The 23400-nt window shown below is 34.8% G+C and overlaps 1 protein-coding gene across 1 annotated transcript in view; it reads left to right on the top strand.

Annotated features, from left to right (window-relative positions):
• Positions 1 to 5051: 5051 nt before the first annotated feature.
• LOC140441008 (uncharacterized) overlaps positions 5052 to 23400 on the top strand; it is a 46895-nt gene continuing 28546 nt past the window's right edge. The window contains exons 1-8 of the mRNA XM_072531395.1: positions 5052 to 5328; positions 8085 to 8320; positions 9890 to 10184; positions 12342 to 12633; positions 12911 to 12974; positions 16565 to 16795; positions 22563 to 22817; positions 22876 to 23103. Coding sequence (XP_072387496.1) covers positions 5102 to 5328; positions 8085 to 8320; positions 9890 to 10184; positions 12342 to 12633; positions 12911 to 12974; positions 16565 to 16795; positions 22563 to 22817; positions 22876 to 23103 — 1828 coding nt within the window. The 5' untranslated portion in view covers positions 5052 to 5101. The remainder of the gene's footprint in view (positions 5329 to 8084; positions 8321 to 9889; positions 10185 to 12341; positions 12634 to 12910; positions 12975 to 16564; positions 16796 to 22562; positions 22818 to 22875; positions 23104 to 23400) is intronic.

Here is a 23400-nt window from a genome sequence, read left to right on the forward strand (position 1 = left end):
TGCTTGAAATGGAAGGTCTTTGATCAATATGTACTCCCAGTTCTAACGTATGGAGCAGAAACATTGACCCTTACCAGAAAAGTAATCAATAAAATACAAGTGGCACAGAGAGCGATGGAGAGGTCAATGCTGAATATATCCCTCAGAGACAGAGTATCAAATACAATAATTAGGAGAAAAACTGGTGTTACTGACGCAGTTCAAAGGATTACAACATTGAAATGCAACTTGGCGGGGCATGTTGCCAGATTAAAAGATGGAAGGTGGACGAAGAAAATTATGGAATGGAGAACTAGACACGATGCTTATTGTAATTGAGCACGTCCTCCAACAAGGTGGTCAGATGACATCAAACGCATTCAGCACAAGTGGATTCAGGGTGCTCAAGAAATAATGCATTGGAATTATTTACGGGAGGCCTATGTCCAGCAGTGGACTCAAAACGGCTGATGATGATTAGGGTGCTATTTGGTACAGAATATACAGCAATTATGCCAATATTATATGTGTGTGGTTATTAAATGTGACTTTAAAATTGATTAAATAAACAAAATGAAACTTAGATGCAAAACAATCTAGTAAATTGAAATTAAACAACTAATAAGTATTACTTACATGCCGATACAAGGATTATTATTTAATATTTGAGAAAACATAGATAAAAACTGTTACGGTAAACTGGTGACAGGTGATCATCGGATGATGGATGGTCTTACAAATCTCTTACAAACACTGTAAAAACGTTTGAAGAATAAGAAAGAGTTATAAATTGACTACTGCCCTCATTTGGTAATAAAATCACAAGAACTAGAAGATTAAAAAAATCAAATAGGAAACTATTAATAAATATTCACAAGTCCTATGACGTGCGGAGCTTTCAAGACAATTTGCTTTAACAACACACCCGAGAACATTTTCGCTTCTAAATTTTAATTTTGCAATATTTGCATGACAGTGTACTGAAAATGGTTAACTCAAATACCTCAGCTAAAGAGATTAGAAATACATTGAAAAATACATACCAAAAGAAGAGAATTTCGACACAGGTTCAACTACAGCATAAACTAAGGTCATTGAAATACACAACAGAGTCCTTTAAATATATTTTTAGTAGAATTCATCAAATTGTTTGGGGACTTAAAAGTGCAGGTCAAATACAAGATAGTGAAGTTGTATTACAGTTACTCTCTGCAATGCCTGACGCAAATCAAGCAGTTACAAATATCATTAATAATAAGTTCACTTGTTGTAAATAAAACTTTTAATTTTAGCAATTCCATCGCTATTTCCACTGTCAAATGAAGAAAAATGACGTAAAAGAAATAAGTATGAGATTAAAACGCATGGCCAGGAAAGACTGCCGAACATATAATTTTCCAGAATATAAAGAGGGGTTGGTAAAAGTAATACAAATGAATACTCCTACCTAACATATTGATTTACCAGAAATACTTTCATGTAATAAAGAATCAAAATTCGATATACTAACATGAAAGAAGAAAACACGAAACTTCAACAAAAACTTATAGACAAAGAAAATACTGAAAACAAATTTAAATCATGGATTCGAGAACTTGAGGCAGCCAAACTGAAAAGCGAAACTAAGTTTGAGGAAAAGGCAAAACATATTTTTCAAATCCAGTATTGTAATAAGATGTTCTTTAATATGTTAAACTTAAGGGAAAAACTTATCCCCAATTCAAAATGATGTACTCAAAATAATTTAAAAAAGTAAATTGTATTCAACCCATTATTAATATAGTATATTTGCATTCTTTAGTCACATATATACACAAAAAAGAATCTACTTCTAATTTATAGTAGTTTTATTATATTATACACGGTTCACAATTTGTCGATAGCTCACTACAAGTTTAACCCTAATTAGAGAGCTGAAATACAGAGAGGATAGGTAATACGATATAATAGTAAAAACCAACCTGAAACTGACGGTTTAAGATGTTTTCGACTAACCTACCTTGTATCTGAAGGAATACAATACTTTATAATCCTATTACGAGGGTATTTTGAATGGTTACAGATGTGTTACACCAGTGTCGTAGAGTATATGATTGAAACATTTTTTTGAACTAAATAAATATATTTTTTAAATTGTACTTATGTAAATTGTATTTTTTAATAAAACTTCTTTATTTTATTCAAAAATAAAAAGTTTCTTGCCATTTGTAAAAGATACATTTATTTAATTAAGGGGAAAGGCGCCAAATGTCGCCTGGCATAATTTCCAATGTGTTTTAAATGTATCCATTATTTTCGAATCCGTAGAAAACTAATAAATATTTTTGAAAAATTTAAACGCAGAATGAAAGATTACATTATTACTGAGGGCAGAAAGTCCCTGAAAACTTCTACAATGTTTATTTTAATATGTTATGTAACAGGGGTGAAAATAAAAGAGAAAATATAGTATAATTTTTATTTGAAAATATTGCATGCAAAAGAAACTTTATTTATTCTAATAAATATTTCATTCTGCCTTTAAATTTTTCAAAAATGCTGTTTAGTTTTCTCAGGATTTGAAAAAAAAATGGATACATTTAAAACACATTGAACATTTTGACAGGCGACATTTTGCGCCTTTCCCCTTTAATACCTTACGATTACAACTATTATTACTTACCTTATATAATTACGATTAGAAAACTATTCAAATTAAAAATAAATAGGATCAACTTCGGAATCCAAGTCATCTTGAGGGTTAATAATTAGCGGTTGTGTCTCTACGGTCGCATCAATTATGTTATCAAGATCCCACATTTTTTGTTCTTCTTCTATTACATGCCTTACTGCATCTTTCCAGTTTTGTTCTGTAATATGTTGTAAAGACTCGTATAACAATTCACGTACACCTTGTATTTTATATAACGTATTTTTTCTAGCCACATAACTTTTCATTTGTGCCCAAATGAGTTCAATTGGATTTATTTCGCAGTGGTAGGGTGGAAGTCTAAGGACTGTAATGTTTCGCCTTTCCGCCATTTTGTCACTACGTGTTCCTTGAACTTAGATTTGTGTTGCCGGGCAATTTTTAGAAGTTCTGCTTTTACCATTCCATCTTTGTAAGGCAGATACTTATTCCGCAGCTAGTCAAGAATATCCTGTTTCTTCCACGCAGTCGTTGGAAGTCTTTCTACTAGTCGTGAATGATAAGGTGCATTATCTAATACTATAATTGAATTTGGTGGTATGTGTTCAATCATCTGCTCAAAATACTCTTCGAAAACATCAGCTGTCATCTCCTCGTGATAGTCTTTTGTGCTTTTGGACTGAAATTCCAACAAACCATGCTTAACAAATCCTTTTTCACTGCCAATTTGAGAAATTATTAATCTACTGCCTTTACCAGAAGGTGGGGAGGTACCAGTAGACCAACCTTCCATAAAGGCTTGCCTGGAGCTTAATATATTTTTATCTGACCAAATTTTTTTTAGAGTATGACCTGAGTTTACCCACGTTTCATCCTGGTAGAAGATGGGCCTTCCTTCAGCCCGGAATTATGGATCTTAGATAATTTCTTCTCCAACATATTATCTCCTCCCGGTCAATCAAAAGTGATTTTCGGTCTGATTTCTCCCACCGGAAATTTAATTCTTTTAAAACTTGCCACAATTTAGTTCGTCCGATATGAGGCAAATCCGGGTCGTCTCTAACTTCTTGCAAAATTTTGTTTAGGTTTGGTATTTCTTTTTTGAAAAAAAATCCATGAATTTTCCTTCGAATACCATTTTTGGCAAATTCATCAATTTCAATAGGCTTTTTCCCTCTCTTTAAGTGTTCGTTTGTGTTTGGGTTAGCTATACCGTGTTTTTTTTCTTTCTGATAAAAACCTATATATAGTTGACTCTCCTACGCCAGTCATGTTGGCACAACTTTCGACTATGTTGCGAACAGTGTTTGTGGGATTCTGAGAAACCAGAGCATCGTGAACATTCAGGACAATAGTCTTCTCTCTTGGTGAATAGACAGACTTACTGACTGTACGCAACAGTACCGGTGTACAACTTGATGATGTTGATGATGAAGCCATCACAAACAATCCAACAAAACGAGCACGAGCGAAAGGTACGTATATGTTCGTAGGTATATGGAATAAAAAATCACTCACGCACTGCATATAATTCGCAAAAGAAATATTCGAGACGCTAATTACTGCCGTAGACGCGGACACACCGACGAGCCGTAAATTACATGCGATCAAAAACGTACTAAACAAAAAAATTGTTTTCGTTCGTAATAACTTCACCCTTTTAAGTTAAATTTCGAATATAAACTGAACAAACGAGGCACGTGGCCAAAGCATACCCATTATATTATTAAAAATCTGAGGAATTCCATCCTAATTATCTTGCAACGAATAGTACCTTCGGATATGAATTCCAGGTTTTCTAGTAAAGTGATTAAACGCGAAGATTAGTATTGAAATATCCAAAGAGATAAGGTATTCTTATTTACAAAATTGTTAATGGTTAAATTCTTATTTTTATTAATATAATATAATTACATAACATTAGCCGTGAAAGTTTTAATTGTTTTTTTGCTAAATATATTAGTATTAAAATATTATTAATATTATATATATAACAGTATTAAAAAATATTATATTATTATTTAATGAATAAACACCTCAGGAACGCCTATGGTTTACGACCGTTTTATGAGTTTGAGGCACACTTCGTGCTCTCAACAATTTATGAACGGAGAATAGGTACATATATTTAGTTGCAATTATATCCTACAATTTCCGTAACTGCCGGTATCTCCCACATTTTTTAAAGATTGAATGAACTAAATAGTAAATAAAAGTCCAATTTTTTTTTTAATAACATAGATTAATATGTTTTCAACCATTGGTGCTTTCTGAGTTCATTTCAACTAGTAAAAAGCATAAATTTGAATGTAACATTTTCAGTGACGTCATTTCCGCCATTAGATTCTCGACGCTGATTGGTGTAAAGTTACCAGATATCCGTTTTATTTACTAACTTTGACTCATACCTGTCTAAAATGTTATTGACTTATGATTAAAATTATCTTCGACATATTGTCATCGACTGTCAAATTTCAAGTTAAATTTTTGAAAATGGGGAAAAAAATTTCAGTTATGACGCCAAAGAAAACTATAAAAATAAGTCCTGATCCAAATAGATCCAGAAGCAAAGGTCGGGATGATCTTTTAGACGACTATAGTCCGATATGTGTTGCAAAAATTTTTCCAACAAACGCAGACAGACCACCAGTCACTTTAGAAAGTTTTCGGCCGAAGAAAAATACTTGTTTGGACTATGAGCTTTCGGAAACGTATCTCAGGTACGTAGATTTTATGTTTCATTAATATATTAATAACGATCGTGGTTTCAACATAAGTTTCAATGCATAAGCTTCAAGAGAAGACGGGTAACTGAAGAAAGTTTGTACGTTGAAAAAAAGGTGTTACAATTCAAGCAGAAAATTGCATTGTTTTGCAATTAAATTTTGCAATGTTGGAAATGGTTTTTTCCAACTTTTTTTAAATTCTTTTAATAGAATAACTCTCGCTTTTGCTTATACTATCCGTAGAATCATTTTTCTTTTTTTTTCTGACTTATTGTATTCCAATAAAATTTTTAACTTTAATTAGTTTAAAATTTTTGAACTAATTGATGAATCACTCTGAAATTTTAACCACATTTTTAATCCCTCTGCCCTCGGTAATAATGTAATCTTGTAATGTAATCTTTCATTCTGCGTTTAAATTTTTCAAAAATGCTTACCAGTTTTCTCAGGATTCGAAACAAATGAATGCATTTAAAAAGCATTGTCCCGAAATTTTGCGCCTACGCTCTTAAGATCAAATTTTCATTATACCATTTTCTACGTAACTATGTACCCGATAGTTATGCAACCCATTCAACACCTTAGTATCCAAGTGAACATACTTTCAGTGCTATTGAAATAAAAAAACTGATATTGAAATTTTTATGGCGAGTCTAATAAATTGAGCAGGGACTGGAAGTTTGCCTGAGAAAAATGGTCGAAAATTAGGGTTGCCAGCTGTTAAAAACGCAAGGCACCAAAGATAAAATAAAAGACAGCTAACGCGCAACGCTACTGGCTTGAAGACTCAGTTGTGACTCAATTATCACTTGTCAAACCAGTGTCATTGCGCTCTAACTCTATTTTACTTTTTCTTTGATAATTTGCGATTTTAACAACCCTAATTTGAGACCATTTTTCTCGGACAACTTTATATCATCATATTAACAAAAAATTAGCTTTACTTTGATATAAAAAACATGCATATACGTCAACAACAGCGTATTTTATTTAAAATAACAATAAAGAAGCAGGAGAACGAGCTCTAAACGAGGACTTAACTACACTAAGTAACTATTTTAAGAACTGGCGCTTACGTCCTAACACAAGCAAAACTGAAACCTGTCTCTTTCACCTGTCGAATCAACTTGCGGGCGATACTCTCAATGTAACTCTAAATGATACAGCTATCAAACATAACAACAACCCCAAATATCTAGGCGTCACACTTGATAGAACACTCACCTTCAAAAGTCATCTTACAAACGCAGCCGGTAAACTAAGAACAAGAAATAACTTAATATCAAAACTTGCTGGAACAACTTGGGGTGCTTCTGCAGATACTCTTCGGACCTCTGCTCTAGCTTTGGTTTTTTCAGTGGCAGAATATTGTGCACCAGTATGGCTAAATAGTGCACATACAAGCAAAATCGATGTCCAACTTAACCAAACCATGAGAATAATCACTGGAACAATAAAACCAACGCCAGTGAGATGGCTGCCTACTCTGAGCAGTATTGCTCCACCAGATCTACGCCATACAGCAGCATTAGTGAGAGAGTACCAGAAAATTGTAGCCAACGTACAATTACAAATACAACAAGATATCTCAGACATCTTAAAAGAGCACCAGCGACTGAGATCTAGAAATCCTCCAATACGATCTGTCCGAAAAATTGGTAATTCCTATGATATACATAGGCAATGGACAACAAGATGGATGCCAACAGTAGAATCGGACTATATTAAGATATCTACCCCAACTCAGGGTTTCATCGGATCAAATCTGCCCCGGTCCACTTGGGCAAGGCTTAATCGTATACGTACCGGATATGGTAAATGTGCTGATTCGCTGTTCAGGTGGGGTCGTGCAGAAAGTCCACAGTGCGATTGCGAACAATCTAGACAGACCATAAGCCATTGTGTTTCAGACTGCTTGAATCGTGCCTACCGTGGAAACCTCCAGGACTTTGCGGAATGTTCTTCAGAAGCAATTGAATGGCTATGTAAATTGGACATTAATATTTAGTGTCATTCATTCTATCTTTAGTGTTTAAATAATATATTTAATATATATGTATATATATTATTGTATTCGTATATTTATCGTACTGTGAAAGTCCATACGCTAAATAAATAAAATCATTATCTTACTTTTTTCTCTTTTTTCCTCTTTTAACTCCATTTTTAGTTCTTCTATTTGTTCTACCCATAAATTAGTAAATCAACATTCAAAAATCGGCATTGTAAAGCTTTAAGCGTGTTTTATCAAATAATTATCCCCAAATTCGTTCAAAATGCTTTAGTTTTTACTGGTAGACACTGATAGACAAACGTTTGCCACCATAACCGCTAACCTCCATTGATGGAGACGGCACTTGAAGAAGAAGAAGGTAGACACTTAAGTACTTTTACTGGTAATACCAAGTTCTTAAAGTGGTGCATTTTTGGCCTTGAATAATTGTTGAGAAAAAATTTCTGAGGAATGAAAAGAAATAATGGACTTATATTGGCCTAGATTATTGATTTTAGGAACAATTTAGTCAAACCAACCCACATAAAAAGAAATTTTGTGACCTAAAGAAAAATCAAAGGTTCTTAAAACTTGTAGGTTTTGGTGAGATTAAGTTAGGTTGATTAAATAATTCCTCAGAACTACCAGTTATCCTAACCGAAGAGGTAGGTAATATTAGAAATATAATTTTCATATAAAACATTAAACCATGTATTAACTTAAACCATTAACCGTTCCTAAAGACTTTATATTTTAGATGGCAAGTCGGTAACACCAAAATACGGGCTTCCCATATAACCGGTACGTACGTACCTGCTCCTCCGGGACATTTTGCTCCGAAGAAACTTAAAGGACTGTACTTTAATGGATGTCCGCCGGTTTGGAAATTTTTGGACGAAATCAGCAAAGAGAAGATTGAAAAGCAACAAACAAGAAATAGAGCGCACTTCAAAGAATTTTTGAGAAGGACTCATGAGAATCAATCGGCTGGTTGTAAGTAGACTTTTGATATTAAATGTTTCTTCTTTGGTTCTTTTTTGCGTCAAGTTGTGGACCTGGTGGGTAAACCTAATTCGAGAACGCTAAATATAAAAGTTAGTGCCCGTTTTCGTGTAATTTCCATTTAACATTTTGTGCTCAAAGAATCTTTTGAAAAATTCCTGAATGCTAAATATCCTAAAACATCTTCCATGCATGGGCTGTGGAAGATTCTCGATGATTGCAGAAGCTCTACTGGAACTTACCGGAATTTTCTGAAAAATCTGGTCGATCGGTGAAGATATTTCTGAAACTTTCGAGAACCTAAAACATTCGTAAATTTTCTAGAAGCTTCCATACTTATTCAAAGGAGTATATAAGCGGCTTTACATACACCGATACTAAGATAGTTCATAGATAAGTATGTACTTGTTAAAAAAATTAAGACATTTTCCAAAAAGCAAATTATAGAAAATAAATTAAGTTAAATGAATTTTTTAAATAGTTTCTAATTTATTTTTTCTTGTTTATAATAAATTCTCAAAAAACAATAAAAATTGCAGTATTTAGAATTTTTGAAATTCCAAAATATGATTTAAAATTGTAATAGGTGATTTAAATGCCACATGCCTCCATGCGGGAGGTAAAAGCAAACATAACGAAAACAACGAGAATGGGAACTTGTTGATTGGCTTTACGCAAGAGAATAACTTGAGAATTATGAGTACTTAGGTACATACAAAAAAACATGGATCGCTACAGTTGGTAGAACACACAACCAAATCGACCAAGTCCTAGTGAAAAGCAAGTACTCGAAATTAATATCAGATGTTAGAAGTTATAGGGGGGCAGACACGGATTCTGATCACATAATAATGATCACGAAATTAAGACTATGACGTCGTCAAACTAAGGAACAAACACAGTGCTGGCAACTTCCAGGCAGACCTGACAGCAAAACTACTTCAAAGCGAAAATCAAGATGACATCGAAATGAAGTGAGGAATAATAGAAGAAGCTGTCAAGGAAGCAGCTCAAAAGCGGTTAAGTCAAGTAAAGAAGGGGAAAAATAATGAATGGTTTAATGTCGATTATAAGAAAAGCCTTAATAAACAAACGAGGCAAGACTAAAATATATGGACAAACTAAATGAGGAAAATAGAAACGAATATGAAGCAGAGAGAAGATACGCGAACAAAGTGTAATAAAATGTGAGAAACTTCTACCAGGAGGCAGAAAAGGAACAGTGACCAAGGCGAAAGAAAACAGAAATACTAGAAGAGTAAAGAAGGACATCTAATACGAGATAAGCAGAGCCTATCAGAGAGCTGCTTATTGAAGAACTGGATAAAAATGATGAGAGGCAAGTGGAAATGGTAGGGGAAGTCAACGACACGGTGGCAACAATGGAGACTCCCATCATGGAAGAAGTAGGAGAAATCATATATAGCATGAAAAATATAAAATCGGTAACTTTCCAAACTACTACTACTATTTCCTACTAGTAAATTCAGCGTCCTCAAATTAGATTTACATACCAGATCCACAGCTTGTCGTCTTTTACGACTAACGTTTAAATTTCAGTTAATCACATGCACAATCTTTTGACCTCAATGGCTGGACCGCCATGGTTCCAAGAACTGTCCCCTGCTCAATTGAGAACGATCGACAATCTGCAGGAATGCATACTCAAAGATTTGAAGGGAAATACAATCGAGAACGTTAAAGGAAACATGGCGGAATTTGGGCTGTACTTTCGACCGAACGAGAAAATGTTAAAGATAGCGCTGGAGTTCTGCTGTGCCGTCGATTATGAGTTTTTGCTGATTTTGTATCAAGTTATGAATCCCAGACGAATGTGTTATTCCATCAATGACAGGTAATAATTGGCGTCATCACTTATTTTTCTTAGGGTGCCTGTCCGTTTCGAACGTTGGCGATCATTCTGGCTACGATGACTTTGTTGGTTGCTATACGGAATAGCTGTGTTATATGAATACCTGCACGCTAAATAGAGCTTCCCTCATACCAACGGCGTTTACAGGTCCAAACTGTTTGGGCGCAATTTGTTCCTTGCATTTCCGGTAAATTCTTTTGTGGATGACTTTTAAAAACAGCTTCAGCAGATGGCTCATTATGCTTATGCTCCTATAGTCTTCACAAACTTTTGCTCCTGGTTTTTTTGGGCAATGGTACGAACTCCGATTTGAGCCACTCTACTGGTATTTTTCCTGCCTCGTATATTTCATTAAATATTTCCGTTAATATTTTTATTTGTTCTGCATCTAATAGCTCCAGCAGTTCGGCAGGAATTTCATCGAGTTCCGGTGCCTTTCCATCCTCCATTTATCTTACGGCTGCCGTTATTTCTTGTGGTACGATTTCGGGACCTGAATTTTCTTCAATGGTGGGTTCTTGTATTGTTCTAAGGTCGTGAAGAAGTTTCTCCAAGTATTCTTCCCATACTTTCTTTTTATCTTCTTTGGTTATGGCAAGATTGCCTTCATCATCTGTTAATATTCCGCAGTTGCGTTTTCGGTACTTTCCAGCTATTTCCTTCACCTTTCGATAGACATTGAAGTTATCATATCGACTCTGATACTCCTCTATTTCTTGACATTGTTCTGTTTTTTATTTCTCTTTGGCTTCTCTTATCTTTCGTCTGACGATGGTATGTATTTTCTTATATTTTTGGAGATTTTCTTTGTTTTTTTTCTCTGATCCATAAGTTCAAGTATTTCATCGGCCATCCACGATTTCCGTTTCTCTGTATCTTTCTTCAGGCCTTGTTCATTTATTTCTCTCACTGTTTCTTGTATAATGGTCAGACTTTTCTCTATAGTTCCTGTATTTCTGCATTTAAGCACCTTTGTATTGAGGTTGTCACTCACCTTCAGTCGAACATTTCGATCTTTCAGTTTTTTAACATCATACTTCTTCATCGACTTACTTGTAACCTTCTTCATTCTGACTTTGAAATTACCTACAACTGATACATGATCAGAATTTATGTCTGCTCCCGGGTATGTTTTGACTGATGTACAGCTGTTCCTATACCTCTTATTTACTAGCATGTAATCAACCTGATTTCTTACAATCCTTCCCACAGAATCCTGTGGAGATTTCCAGGTATACAATTTCCTTGGGTGTAGCTTAAACCAGGTGTTCATTATTACTAATTTATTTGCTTCCTCAAAAATCTCCAAGGTATCTCCCCGATCGTTCCGGTTTTCTAGTCCAAATGGTCCAACTGCAGATGATGTTTTGCTGGCCCCAACTTTGGCGTTGAAGTCACCTATGACAATTGTTAGGTCTTGCTTTTTCAACCTTTTCACGACTTGATTAATGCTATGGTATAGTTCTTCTATCTCTTCTTCTGTTTCTTCTGTTGTAGGTGCATACACTTGAATTATATTGATGCTGATCAGTCTTTCTGAGATTGGGATGAAGTTATCAACAGATTTGCCACTTCTTTTGTCAATATAATGCCGACACCTAATTCATGTTTGCCTTTATCTATTCCAGAATAGTAAACGCGGTGTTCCCCGATATTTGCGGTTCCTGAACCTGGCCAATGCATTTCGCTTATTCCCAGAATATTTAATTCGTTCGTATAAGGCGCCATCACATCTATTTTTAATTTGTTTATGACTTCTCGAAGCAGTCGTCGTATTAAATTAAGTTTTTATATGTCGTCTGTTCCGGTTTCTCTTACTAAACACTTACCCTTCAATAACGAACTAAAGTAAACTATATCTCTGATTATTTCTTGTAATATATAATATCCAAACTACTATAATCTTCGTTTTTTTCGTGTCGTTTTAAATTTGAGAACTTCAAAGTTGGTTACACCATCAATCGTGAGAGGGAGGATAAGTTAATTATTCTTACTGAAGTTATCACCTTACTATTTCTGCAAAAATCCGAATACCACCTCTCACATCCACCTCAAAACAGATCTGCACTAGTCTATTATTCAACTGAAATACAATGCAGCCAATTACATATCAAGTTTTTACATAATATATGATTTCAGACTTCTTCTCTCGGCAGTAGTTCACTTAACCATCATCGAAACCCTACGAGAATGCCACGTCAGGTTACCGTCCCCACCCCGAAAACCATGCACTCCCGTTTGTATGCCGTGTAAAGGGAGAAAAACAAAACAAGGAGATTGTATTTATTCTGTTCCTCCGAAGATACATTATGCATCTCCTTATTTGGAACCGTATACTTTTAAGCCAGATCCGCCAAAGTTTAGTGGAAAATACGAGAATAAACATATTCAGTATCCTCAGAGTCCGTATTTTTCTTATTTGGATGCTTTGGTGAGTAAATGATCAGATATTTATAGTATAATTTGAAAATTATCTCATCTAAATGTGATTTCGTCGAAATTTATAATCTTTTTCAAAATAACTCAAAATTTCCCAGATGGAAATCGAAAATTGTGGTTTATTTCCCATTAAATATAGTAGATGACACAGGAAAGCCATAGGAAAGCAGTTTTAGAAAGATAGACATCAAAAACGCAGAAATATACTATATGCCACATTTTTTAACATATGTAACATTTTAACATAGTAACATTTTTTTTATTTGTAGAGGGATGAAATAAAAAATGCGGAGAGTGTGCTAGATATCGATGTAAATGGAATAAATGATCCAGGTTGGTTAATTATTTTAGTTATTCATTATTACTCAATCATTGATTTTCTTTAGCTTTCTGTATCACCATAAAAATGATTTGAAATGATTACATAATGTTGCGTTAGGTTAGTAATATAAATAACAATAAAGTGCATGTGAACACATAATTAAGATAAAAAATACCAAACAAAGTCTAGTTATTGAAAAAACAAAAGAAATACAAAAATACGAAAATAAAGAAAAAGTGCCTCAATTAGCAAATTATTTTTTTTTAATCGAATATTATGATGATCGTCATCATCATCTTTGGCTCGACAATCCTCTGTGGATCTTGGCCTGCTCTAAGATTCGTCGCCATTCTGTTCGGTTTCTGGCAACATGTTGCCATCTTCTGAATTTTAATATCGTAAGTCGGTTTCAACTCCATCTAACCACCTAATTCGCGGTTGGCCTTTGCTTCTTCTTCCTACAGGTGTTCCTGTGGTTAGCTTTTTAGCAATCGTATTTTCTGGCATTCGTATTATGTGTCCAGCCCATCTAAGTCGCTGTGTTTTAATGAACGTTATGACATCTGGCTCATCAAAGAGCTGATACAATTCAAAATTATATCTTGTGCGCCACTGCCCTTGGTCGTTTATAGCTCCAAATTTTTTTTTCGGAGTATTTTACGCTCAAATATTCCCAAAAGTCTTTCATCTTTCTGCGTTAGAGTCCATGTTTCTGCTCCATATGTGAGGACCGGCCTCAGCAATGTTTTGTATATAATAATTTTAGTTCTTCTTGAGTGGAAATGCTTTTGGAGTCCATAGTATGCCCTATTTGTAAGATTTATTCGTCTTTTGATTTCTTCGCTTGTTTTATTGGTAGCAGTCAATAGCGACCCAAGGTATGTGAAGTTGTCAACACGTCCAAAGGTATGACTTCCAAAGACTGTTTCTCGTTCCTCCTTTGCTATCGGATCCTTTGTAACCAACATGTACTTGGTTTTGTCTCCGTTGATGACTAGACCGACCTGTTTCGCCACTCTTTCCAATTCTAGGAGATATTGCTCAACATCTCGCTTGCTACGCTCTATTATGTCAATGTCATCAGCATATGCTAAGACTTGTATCGATTGTAAATAGTACCGCCATCCCTAATTCGTGTATCTCGGACTGCCTTTTCTAAGGCAATATTAAATAGGAGGCAAGCCAGAGCATCCCCTTGTCTGAGTCCATCCTTTATCTCAAAGGATCTAGAATTCTCTCCCTGTATTCTAACAGTGGCTTCTAAGTTAGACATTGTCATTCTCGTTAGTCGGATAAGTTTCTCTGGTATACCAAACTCATGCATTGATTGGTATAGCACTGTTCTCTTGACACTGTCGTATGCGGCCTTGAAGTCGACGAATAGGTGATGGGTTTCAATATTGAATTCTAATGTTTTCTCGAGAATCTGTCTTATTGAATGAATCTGGTCAATTGTTGATTTTTCTGGAGTGAATCCAGGTTGATATTTACCAACTATGCCCACTGTGTAAACTTACAGCCTTTCGTAGAGAATATTTGCTAGTATTTTGTAAGCAGTTGTTAACAGGGTTATACCTCTGTAGTTGTCACACTGGAGCTGGTCACCTTTTTTATGTAACGGGCATATCACGCCTTGAGACCATTCACAAGGCATGGTCTCATTATGCCAAACAAGAAGTAAAAGCTTATGCAGTGTCTGTAGTAGGGCATCGCCACCATTCTTGTAGAGCTCACTGCAAATTTGATCAATTCCTGGTAATTTATTATTTTTAAGCTTTTTAATGGCTTGGGCAACGTTTTCGATGGTAGGTGGTCTTTCGTTTGGGTTAAAAGGATTCCAATCATTTCGATTTGCTAGGGTGTTATTTGCTTCTTCGATATGATGGCCATTAAATTTTGCATCGAAAAATTCAACCTATCTGTTTATTAATATATTAATATTATGATGATATCTGTACGAAAAGGAACCACGAACCGATGCCGTTATACAGTATGTAAAGGATGATACATGCTCTAAATCATTTAAAAACAGTACATATTATTTTATAAAGTTTCCAAAGCCTTTATTTCTTTATAAACAACGTTATTCTTTTATTAAATAAAAACTATTGACTTAATAAATATTTCTTGTTTCTTTATAATAAACCAGTGACACATGACGTTTTTGGAAAGACTTTCAGAGTACAATTATATATTAAATATGGATACTGGAATTGAGAGAATAAAACACCTCTTCACTTGTGCAATACAGAATGACAACTTCTTTATTGTTCTGTCAAGATAGTCAAACTGATTTACATAGTGTTTGGGGATCAGGATAGCCAACATTTCAAGTTCTTTTTTCATTTTTCAGCTTTACGTAAAATACGTAATAGAAAAAGACAAAATATAGAACCAACACAATGTCTATTTATGGCCGGCGCGTGTTACCCCGTTGTTTGTCGGGAAATCGACCCGGTTCAAAAGAATCGGTAGCTGACGCACCGCATGTCCAACCCTTCGGACGCGGCTAGGAGAGATACTGTCAGTGTCGTGGTAATTTTCCTATGGAGTGGTCTAACGAAGTTGTGTTGGAATTTTTATCATTGTATAAATAACTCAAGTTAATAAAATTTTTACCGCCAACACTGAATGACGCAAACAATGACCGGCAGCAATTTAGTCAAAAGAGCAAGGTGGTTAGTCCTAACGGGAATTTAAAAAGATTTGTCGAAAGTTTATCGTATTTAACAGTTGTTTTATTAGGAAGTATTTGAGGCCTAAAATAATATCTTGGTAAAATCTTAAGGCGGCATCAGACAGCTCGTCGAATGGCGGTCTTCGCTGGTTTACGTCGGCAAAGAGAAACAGAAAATATATTCAGTGAAAAAAAAAAAGACCAGGAATGGTCTTTTTTTTATGGTTATCGGAATGGTTAGTGTGAAATTTATAAATATTTACTTTTTTATAACTATCACACTGAAGCGTGTCCCGTTTAGGTCAGGATTTAGGTTAGTTTTGTGTGACAAACTTCGTTATGTCTCTTGTTACATTAAATACAGGTAAATACCTTTTTTTGGTAGCTACTATAATATCAAATATATCGGAGTTTGTCACTAAAGTTGATCATCCTGTATACAAACTTCACGATCTATAGAGAAGAACTACGACACGAGATGAAAGAAAAAACAGCTACAATGAGTTAATTAGAGAATAGTTTTTGGTAGTTAAAAAGCTAGCCAAAACGATAATGATGTTTCTATCTAAGCATACTGTATTTAAAAAGAGGGCAAAAGTTATATCGGTTGATCGAAAATTAAATGATCAATCTCAGATGAAGAGAAACTACCTGCTTAATTGAATATTTAATGTCCAGATACTATAGTGTTTAGAGAGAGAGAGAGAGAGAGAGAGAGAGAGAGAGAGACAGAGAGAGAGAAAGACAGAGAGAGAGAGAGAGGAGTTGCAATGCGCTAGAGAGGCATAGATCGAACAACTGTCAGAGATCTTGTCGTCAGTACGCGCGGCCGTTATGCTCGGTCTATGTTAATATATACGTCTATGGTTTAAACAATTACTACAACTATATAACAATATCATGTAGGTATTTTATTCTTTTTAGAAGAAAAAGAGCTTTTACGGGAGCATCAAGCGGCCGAGAAAAAGTATAACGACCTCCAAGAGCATGGCACATGGAAAGGTTTGGTACCTCCAACTATAAAATTAGAATGTATGGATTTTGTGAATAGATCCAGAGATTGTAGACCCGTCAAGTTGCCATCGCTGTTTCCATTAGAAGATACGTTGCCTCCGTGTACTTGCAGTGAAGTCGAAAAGCCAGACGGTGGAGAATGTAAGTAACACTTTAAGTAAAAAGTTTTTCTCTTTTATGGTCTTTGAATTCCCTTTTCTAGAAATTCGACAACCATACTGAGTATTTGTATTCGCTGCATTTTTATTTTTCGGTTTAGTGTGTATTTAGCAATTATAGAAACAAATAAAAATGTTAATAAATCGAACCGTGGGATTAATTAGAGTTGTAGGTGGTTTCATTAGTGGAATAGTTTGGTTGAATAATTTATAAACTAAAAATAAATTGTGGCAGAAATTTAAATAATAAAGACATTTGACTTTTGAATTGTGTTCGGTACTATATGAACATTTCCGAAAAATCAGAGTTTATTATTTAAAAAAATTTTTGAATAAAATCCTTTATAAAAAGGTATATAAAAAACCCAGTTGGGCTATGTTGAATTGACAAAACGTTTTCGGAATAAGTATTCCATCATCAGTGTCTAGTTAATACATGGATGTAGCCACTAAATATGTGGGTAAAAACCCTTTAAAAATTATTAAATGAAATTTAGTTTACATTATGTCTAATTTACAGTTAAGATGTTAAAGTTACCGTTGTATTGGTAACATGGCGACATATGACTCTACAATGTAATTTATTATTTATTATTATTTGTTTAGCTTTCGGTAAAGCCTTTATTTTCGCTATTTAAAGATTTTCAAACGATAATTTATAAAAATTCGTCGTTGTTTCTAAAACATCTTACCGTGAGGCAGTTGCGGGAGCAGTTAGAGGAACGAGATGAAGATTGCTGTAAGGCTGTTTTAGCAGTTCAAGCCAACTGAGATTTGAAATGGGCGTATCACTTACTTTTCTACACTGCTTACGCGAGACCATCTTTACTCAGTGCCGCCGGCCGACGGGTAGTTTAATGACAACAAATACATTATTCTCCATTCAAATTAGTTTTAACACGAACTAACTGACCGTACGTTCATGAGATTTGACGTCACGAAGGCGATAACGATGAAACTAAGCCCAATGATGAGTAACACGTTTCACTATTAGATTTCAGTATTTTTAGGCAATTTTCTTTAAAGTTGGAACACGCTTTTCTCTATTATTACTGGACACAGAAAGGTGAAACAAAAATCAACGATTACAGAAAAAAAAACTCTTTCGAGTGATGGGCGTAAAAAGTTTGGTTATAATAGAACGTTAAACAGTATATTCCAATTTTTCAACAGAAGTTTCAAAAAAATAAAAAAAGTAAAACCATCAGTTTAAAGGCAACATAATTTCGAATAACGTGTCCAACTTTCGAGACATTTTGTCAGTAAATAACAGAGAAAACACTGTCTCTAGGTTTTGATGCACCGATAAAACAGCCTTAAAAAAAGATCCTTCCAGAACGATTGAAGGAAGTGCTCATCACCAACGGAGAAAACCCAGAAATATTATAGATTCCAGCCAGCAAACGAAGCAATGATGAGAAAATTTCGGGATTATTTCCAGCAAAATCGATGAAGCTATTAGAAAGACCGATGAAGACGAAGATGAAGAAAGACTTCGAATATACGAAGTCTTTGATGAACCAAAAGTAACGAAGAAAAAATGTAGATGATCTAGAAGCAAAATTTACAAAGAATACCTCCCGTTAAGATAGGCAAAATGAGATCCCTTCACACTCAGAATTCAATTTTTTTACGTTCTGTGTGATTAAAAAATAAGGGTGGTACCCTTATGATAACTAATGAGGTGGGTACCAATAACAGATATATCATCAAACCAAGCAGAAAAAGATACAGTAAACTACAATTAGTAATGTTATGAGTTAGAAAATGACAATCGATAATCGATAGTTATTGTACAGCTAAAAAAACTGATACGACTCTTTAAGCGTATTTTGTAGAAAATTGAGCAGTGTATTTTGAAGGATAAATACTTATTATTTACATACTCTCACTGTCACTGCCAAATCTTAAAATTTGTCAGATAACTTATTCTGGGCAGTGGGTACCACCAAACCGTAAAAAACGAGGAAGACTCAAAAAGACATGGAAAGAAGGGGTAACCAAGCAATCAAGACTTATAATTGCTTTAAACCATCAGCTACAAAATCAAGATTTTTGGGACAGGGCAATAATTACAGATGAGAAAATGTTTCAATCTTCTAAAAAGGGCAAAATTTAGCGCCAATGTATGGGGATGGATTTCATCTAGAGAAATGGGAATCATCATCAATGGCGCTACAACTCTTCGTAAGTCTTTGCAGCGTTTACTATTGCCTTCCATGTTTGTCGGTCCTGTGCCAGTAATTCCCATTGTCGCACTCCCATTTTCTCTAGATCTTCTTTGACTGCATCTTTCCACCTTTTTCTAGGCCGCCCTATAGACCTTCTTCCCTCTGGCCTTTCCCAGAACACATTGTTTATAAGGTGATTGTCGTTACTGCGTATTACATGCCCTGCCCATCTGAGTCTATTGACCTTTATATATCTGACTAGATTTTCTTGTCTGAATAGAGACTCTAGCTCATTATTGTATCTGCCCCTTCATTCGTTTGTCACGCTGTCTCTGCAAGGGCCATATATGGGAATAGTATGGCGTATTGATGACAGGTTTGTTGGGTAGACTTATCTGAATATTCTAGAAAACATCATGTTTCCAGCAAAAAATCTTGAGAATTTCCAACACCCCCAAAAAGTTGCCTTCTTCATCGACTGCGAAGCCGCTATCCTCGCCCTGTCGACAAATCGATACACCGACTGTGCCAAAACAATATCTTGCCGCGTCCAACTATCGAACTTGATGGAAAAAGGGTGGCTGATTACTCTACAATGGATCTCTAGTCATGTCGGTGTTAAAGGAAATAAAGCGGCGGATGAACTTGCAAAAGAAGGCACTACTCTTCCACAGCCCCCTAGCTTCCAATCGTACACATCAGCAAAGTCCACCATTAGAAGAGGAATCAAAGCGAAGATAAAAGAGCAGCAAATACAAGCCGGTGCTGGAAAATCTTGGGCCCACCTAATAGAGTCACCAATCCCTCGCAACTTGCCGAGACCCATTAGTGTAGCCGTGTTCAGAAAAACTACGGGGCATGACTACCTGGCCTCCCATCTACATCGCATCGGCGTCCGCGAAAATGACAACTGTCCACTATGTGATCAGCCCCAGATGGATGCTGCTCACCTTCCAGAGTGCCCAGCCCTGAAAACACACCCACCCGAGGAGGATGAAGATCGCCTACGAGAAACGGCTCGTCTATACTGGTCAGCGCGCCACCAAATGGCTAACATGCCAAGGGTGGGCGTTGGCTAGTAAGTAAGTATGTTTCCAGTGTAGAACAGTTGTATCCAGAAAATAATTTTATCCTCCGACAAGAAAATTGTCCTGTTTACACTGCAAATATAAGAAACCAGTGGCTCCAGAATAACAACATCGAAACCTTAGCATGGCCCAGCTACAGTACAGATTTAAACCCAATCGAGAATGTGTGAGGGGATATTATAAAACGCTTGTATCGGCGTAACTTTATACCTCAAAATGCTGCAGAGCTGTTGCAAGATATACAACAGCTTTTGGAAGAGCTCTCTGAAGAAGACAATTTCATAGTTCTTTTCACGCAGATGGACCAAAGACTACAAGCTGTTATCAATGCTGATGGAGATATTACAAAATATTAATTTTATTTTTACATACCTAAATTTACTATAATTTTTGGTCTTCCAGATCCACGCTTTCTTTCGAGAGTTTCTTGTTCCCTCCATTTTTTATTAATAGAAAAACTGTGGTTCTGCTTATGTTAAAACGTTTAGCTGCCCCTGATAATACCCAGTTATCTTTTAATTTGGTTACAATTCTTGCTTTAATATAGTTGAGTTGTTGAGTTAAGTCGTTTGTTTTATTTCTTAATAATAATCAAAATAATAACAACAACCCTATTTTATGTAAAAACTATCATTTATACACTCTTTATAAAATATAGGAATTCAAAATAATATAAAAATTTATACCTTAATAATTATTACAATTTATGAATTAACACATATAATTAATTGTTTGTTGTTTGTTTGCTTATTTTATTATTTCTTTGCCATTAAATATAATATAATGTCAGATCAATCAAATACACTGCTCAAAATGATCAAATCTTACTAAACTACATTCATTTTACAAATTCCAACTGTCAACAAACGCACGTGAAAGCCAAACAGGGTCGTACTGAGGTGTATCATATGATTTTTAAAAATATTTACTTTTGAAACTATTAGTGTAAGAATTTCTTGAAATTTATTCATTGTGAGCAAAATTTAATGTTCCATTGAAGAAAAATGTTCTAAAATAAAATATTCATTAAGTGAGAGATACATAACAAAGTGAACATTTTGAATAAAGTAGCATTGTCATGAGTTTATCAAAGCATAAAAACATACCATTTAAATTACTCACTGAGGAGCTACATGTGCTGCTGTCTTCGTCTGGATTTATTATTATGGGTTCGATATGGCTCTCTATTATATTGTCCAACTTCCACATTTTGGACTCGACTTTTTGTTGAACGTGTTGCACACATTTCTGCCACGTAGTTGGACTAATATTATTTATTGCATTATAAAAAAATATTTTTCACATCTGCAAATTTAAAAGTAGTGTTTTTGGCTACACAATATATTACATAATTTTTTACTTCTGCTCAGATGAGGTCAATCGGATTGAGCTCACAATGATATGATAAGACGCGTTGTCCAATACGATGATGGAGTTGTCTTCTAATCATAGCAGTATATTTTTGAACCAATTTTCGAAAGATTTCCCGTCCATCTCTTCATGGTAGTCCCCACTTTTTTTTTATTCAAACACCCACAGCCCTTTTGGAACAAACCCATCTTCACTGCCAATGTGACAGATTATTAGTCTTTTTCCTTTCCCTGAAATTTTTATTATTTTAAAATTTACTTGAAGTGAAAAAGCACATAAACATTTACCTGCAGGATAATTTAGCTATGTATATGCCAAATTTCATGCCAATCCAAGCGGTTCTTTGATATTTACAGCAGAAACCGCGAATAAATGGACTAAAAAGGAAATAAAACTTTTCAAAACATCAATAAATTAAAATATTGGTTCCTCTTACCTTTATGAAAGTGATAACCGCAAGCTATTTTTACTTTTGATTAACAAATACTTTGTTTTTGGATACTAAAACTTCACTACACACTATTAAACTTAATACTAAACACTTAAACTAAACTCTAAAAAATAACACGGCCAGTAAATAATTATAACATATAACACACAATATATTAACTTAAAAACCCACAAGCTAAAAATACAATTTGAATTTAAACAGACTGGCAAGTTTGGACCTGTAAAATGAGAATCGGTCTGGCTTAAGGCAATAAATTATATTTAATAGTCTCTTGACGAATAAGAGGGCGAATATCAACACGTGCGTTTGTTTTTACCAACAAAAAAACCCGTTAAAGAGATATCTCGGGACAGTTATTATACATATATTTTAACCATTAAAAAACAAAGCAAAAAAAAGCAAAAATCAACATTATTTAATATTTTTGAATTCTGCAAGACGTGAAGAAGTAAGTGCGTTAATAAAAAAATGGGTTTTTTGGGACCGCCGTCATCGCCGGATCTGTAGGCGTCTAGAATAATTGTTTGTCTGGTCAGCAGTATTATTTAATAGCGCTCTTTTAGTTTAAGATTTCAGTCGAATTAGTGCATTGTAGTTTTAAGCAGTTGTCTTGTTTAAGCAGTTGTCACTTATATAGTGTAAATAAATCGAAATCTCAACTTGTTTTAGGCTGTACAGATTTCCACACTTGCGAATGTAACAAAGACCGCAACACCGTATGCGTCTGCAAGGAAAACACCAACTTGTTTTTGAAGGCCTTATGCAACAGGTGCCTAACGATCTTAAAGCGAACCACCAACAACATGGTGGGAGGTCTCGCACAGTACGACGGAAATATGCTACCGATTATCCAAGGGATTTTTAAGGACAGGGAATGCAAGTGCTTGGCTCGGTTTAAGGACCAACTGTCAGCAATAGCAGCAGGTACCTATTCGAAAGCGCTTTCGTTATTTATTGATCTACCACAATATTTTTATTTAAGGTAATAAGTTGTCTTGCAAACCTGAAAAATATACCATCGGAGGCGTCGCTATCACTTCACAGGGGCCTTCGTTTATAATAAATTCTCTGCTTAACAAGAAAGAACTAGAATATAAAATAGAAAAGGAAGAGTCTAAGGAAGATGTATGCACTTGCGGAGAGCCACAAGAAAAAAAAGCGGACATAGACGAATGCTGCGTGAACGATTCTAAAGAAAGTAGTCAAGAAAGTAATTATTTAAATTTAGTAGTAGATTTTGTCAAATACACAGTTTTACAATTTTTTTTTAGATGTTTCCTTTATTTTATAAGCCAAATCTTACTAATTTTGGGTTTATAAGAACCAATACGATAAAGACATTATTTTATTAGCATTATTTTTTATCATATAGAAGTTATCTTTAAGCATCGGGAGATAAAACATAAATATTTTTTTTATATGAGTCTACTAACAGTCCATTTGAATTGTTTTTAATGTGGGGTGTGGTCAAAGACTTATAAATTAATAAGAGCATACTTTAGAGGTT

The sequence above is a fragment of the Diabrotica undecimpunctata genome, chromosome 5 (assembly GCF_040954645.1).
Source record: "Diabrotica undecimpunctata isolate CICGRU chromosome 5, icDiaUnde3, whole genome shotgun sequence".
NCBI lineage: Eukaryota > Metazoa > Arthropoda > Insecta > Coleoptera > Chrysomelidae > Diabrotica > Diabrotica undecimpunctata.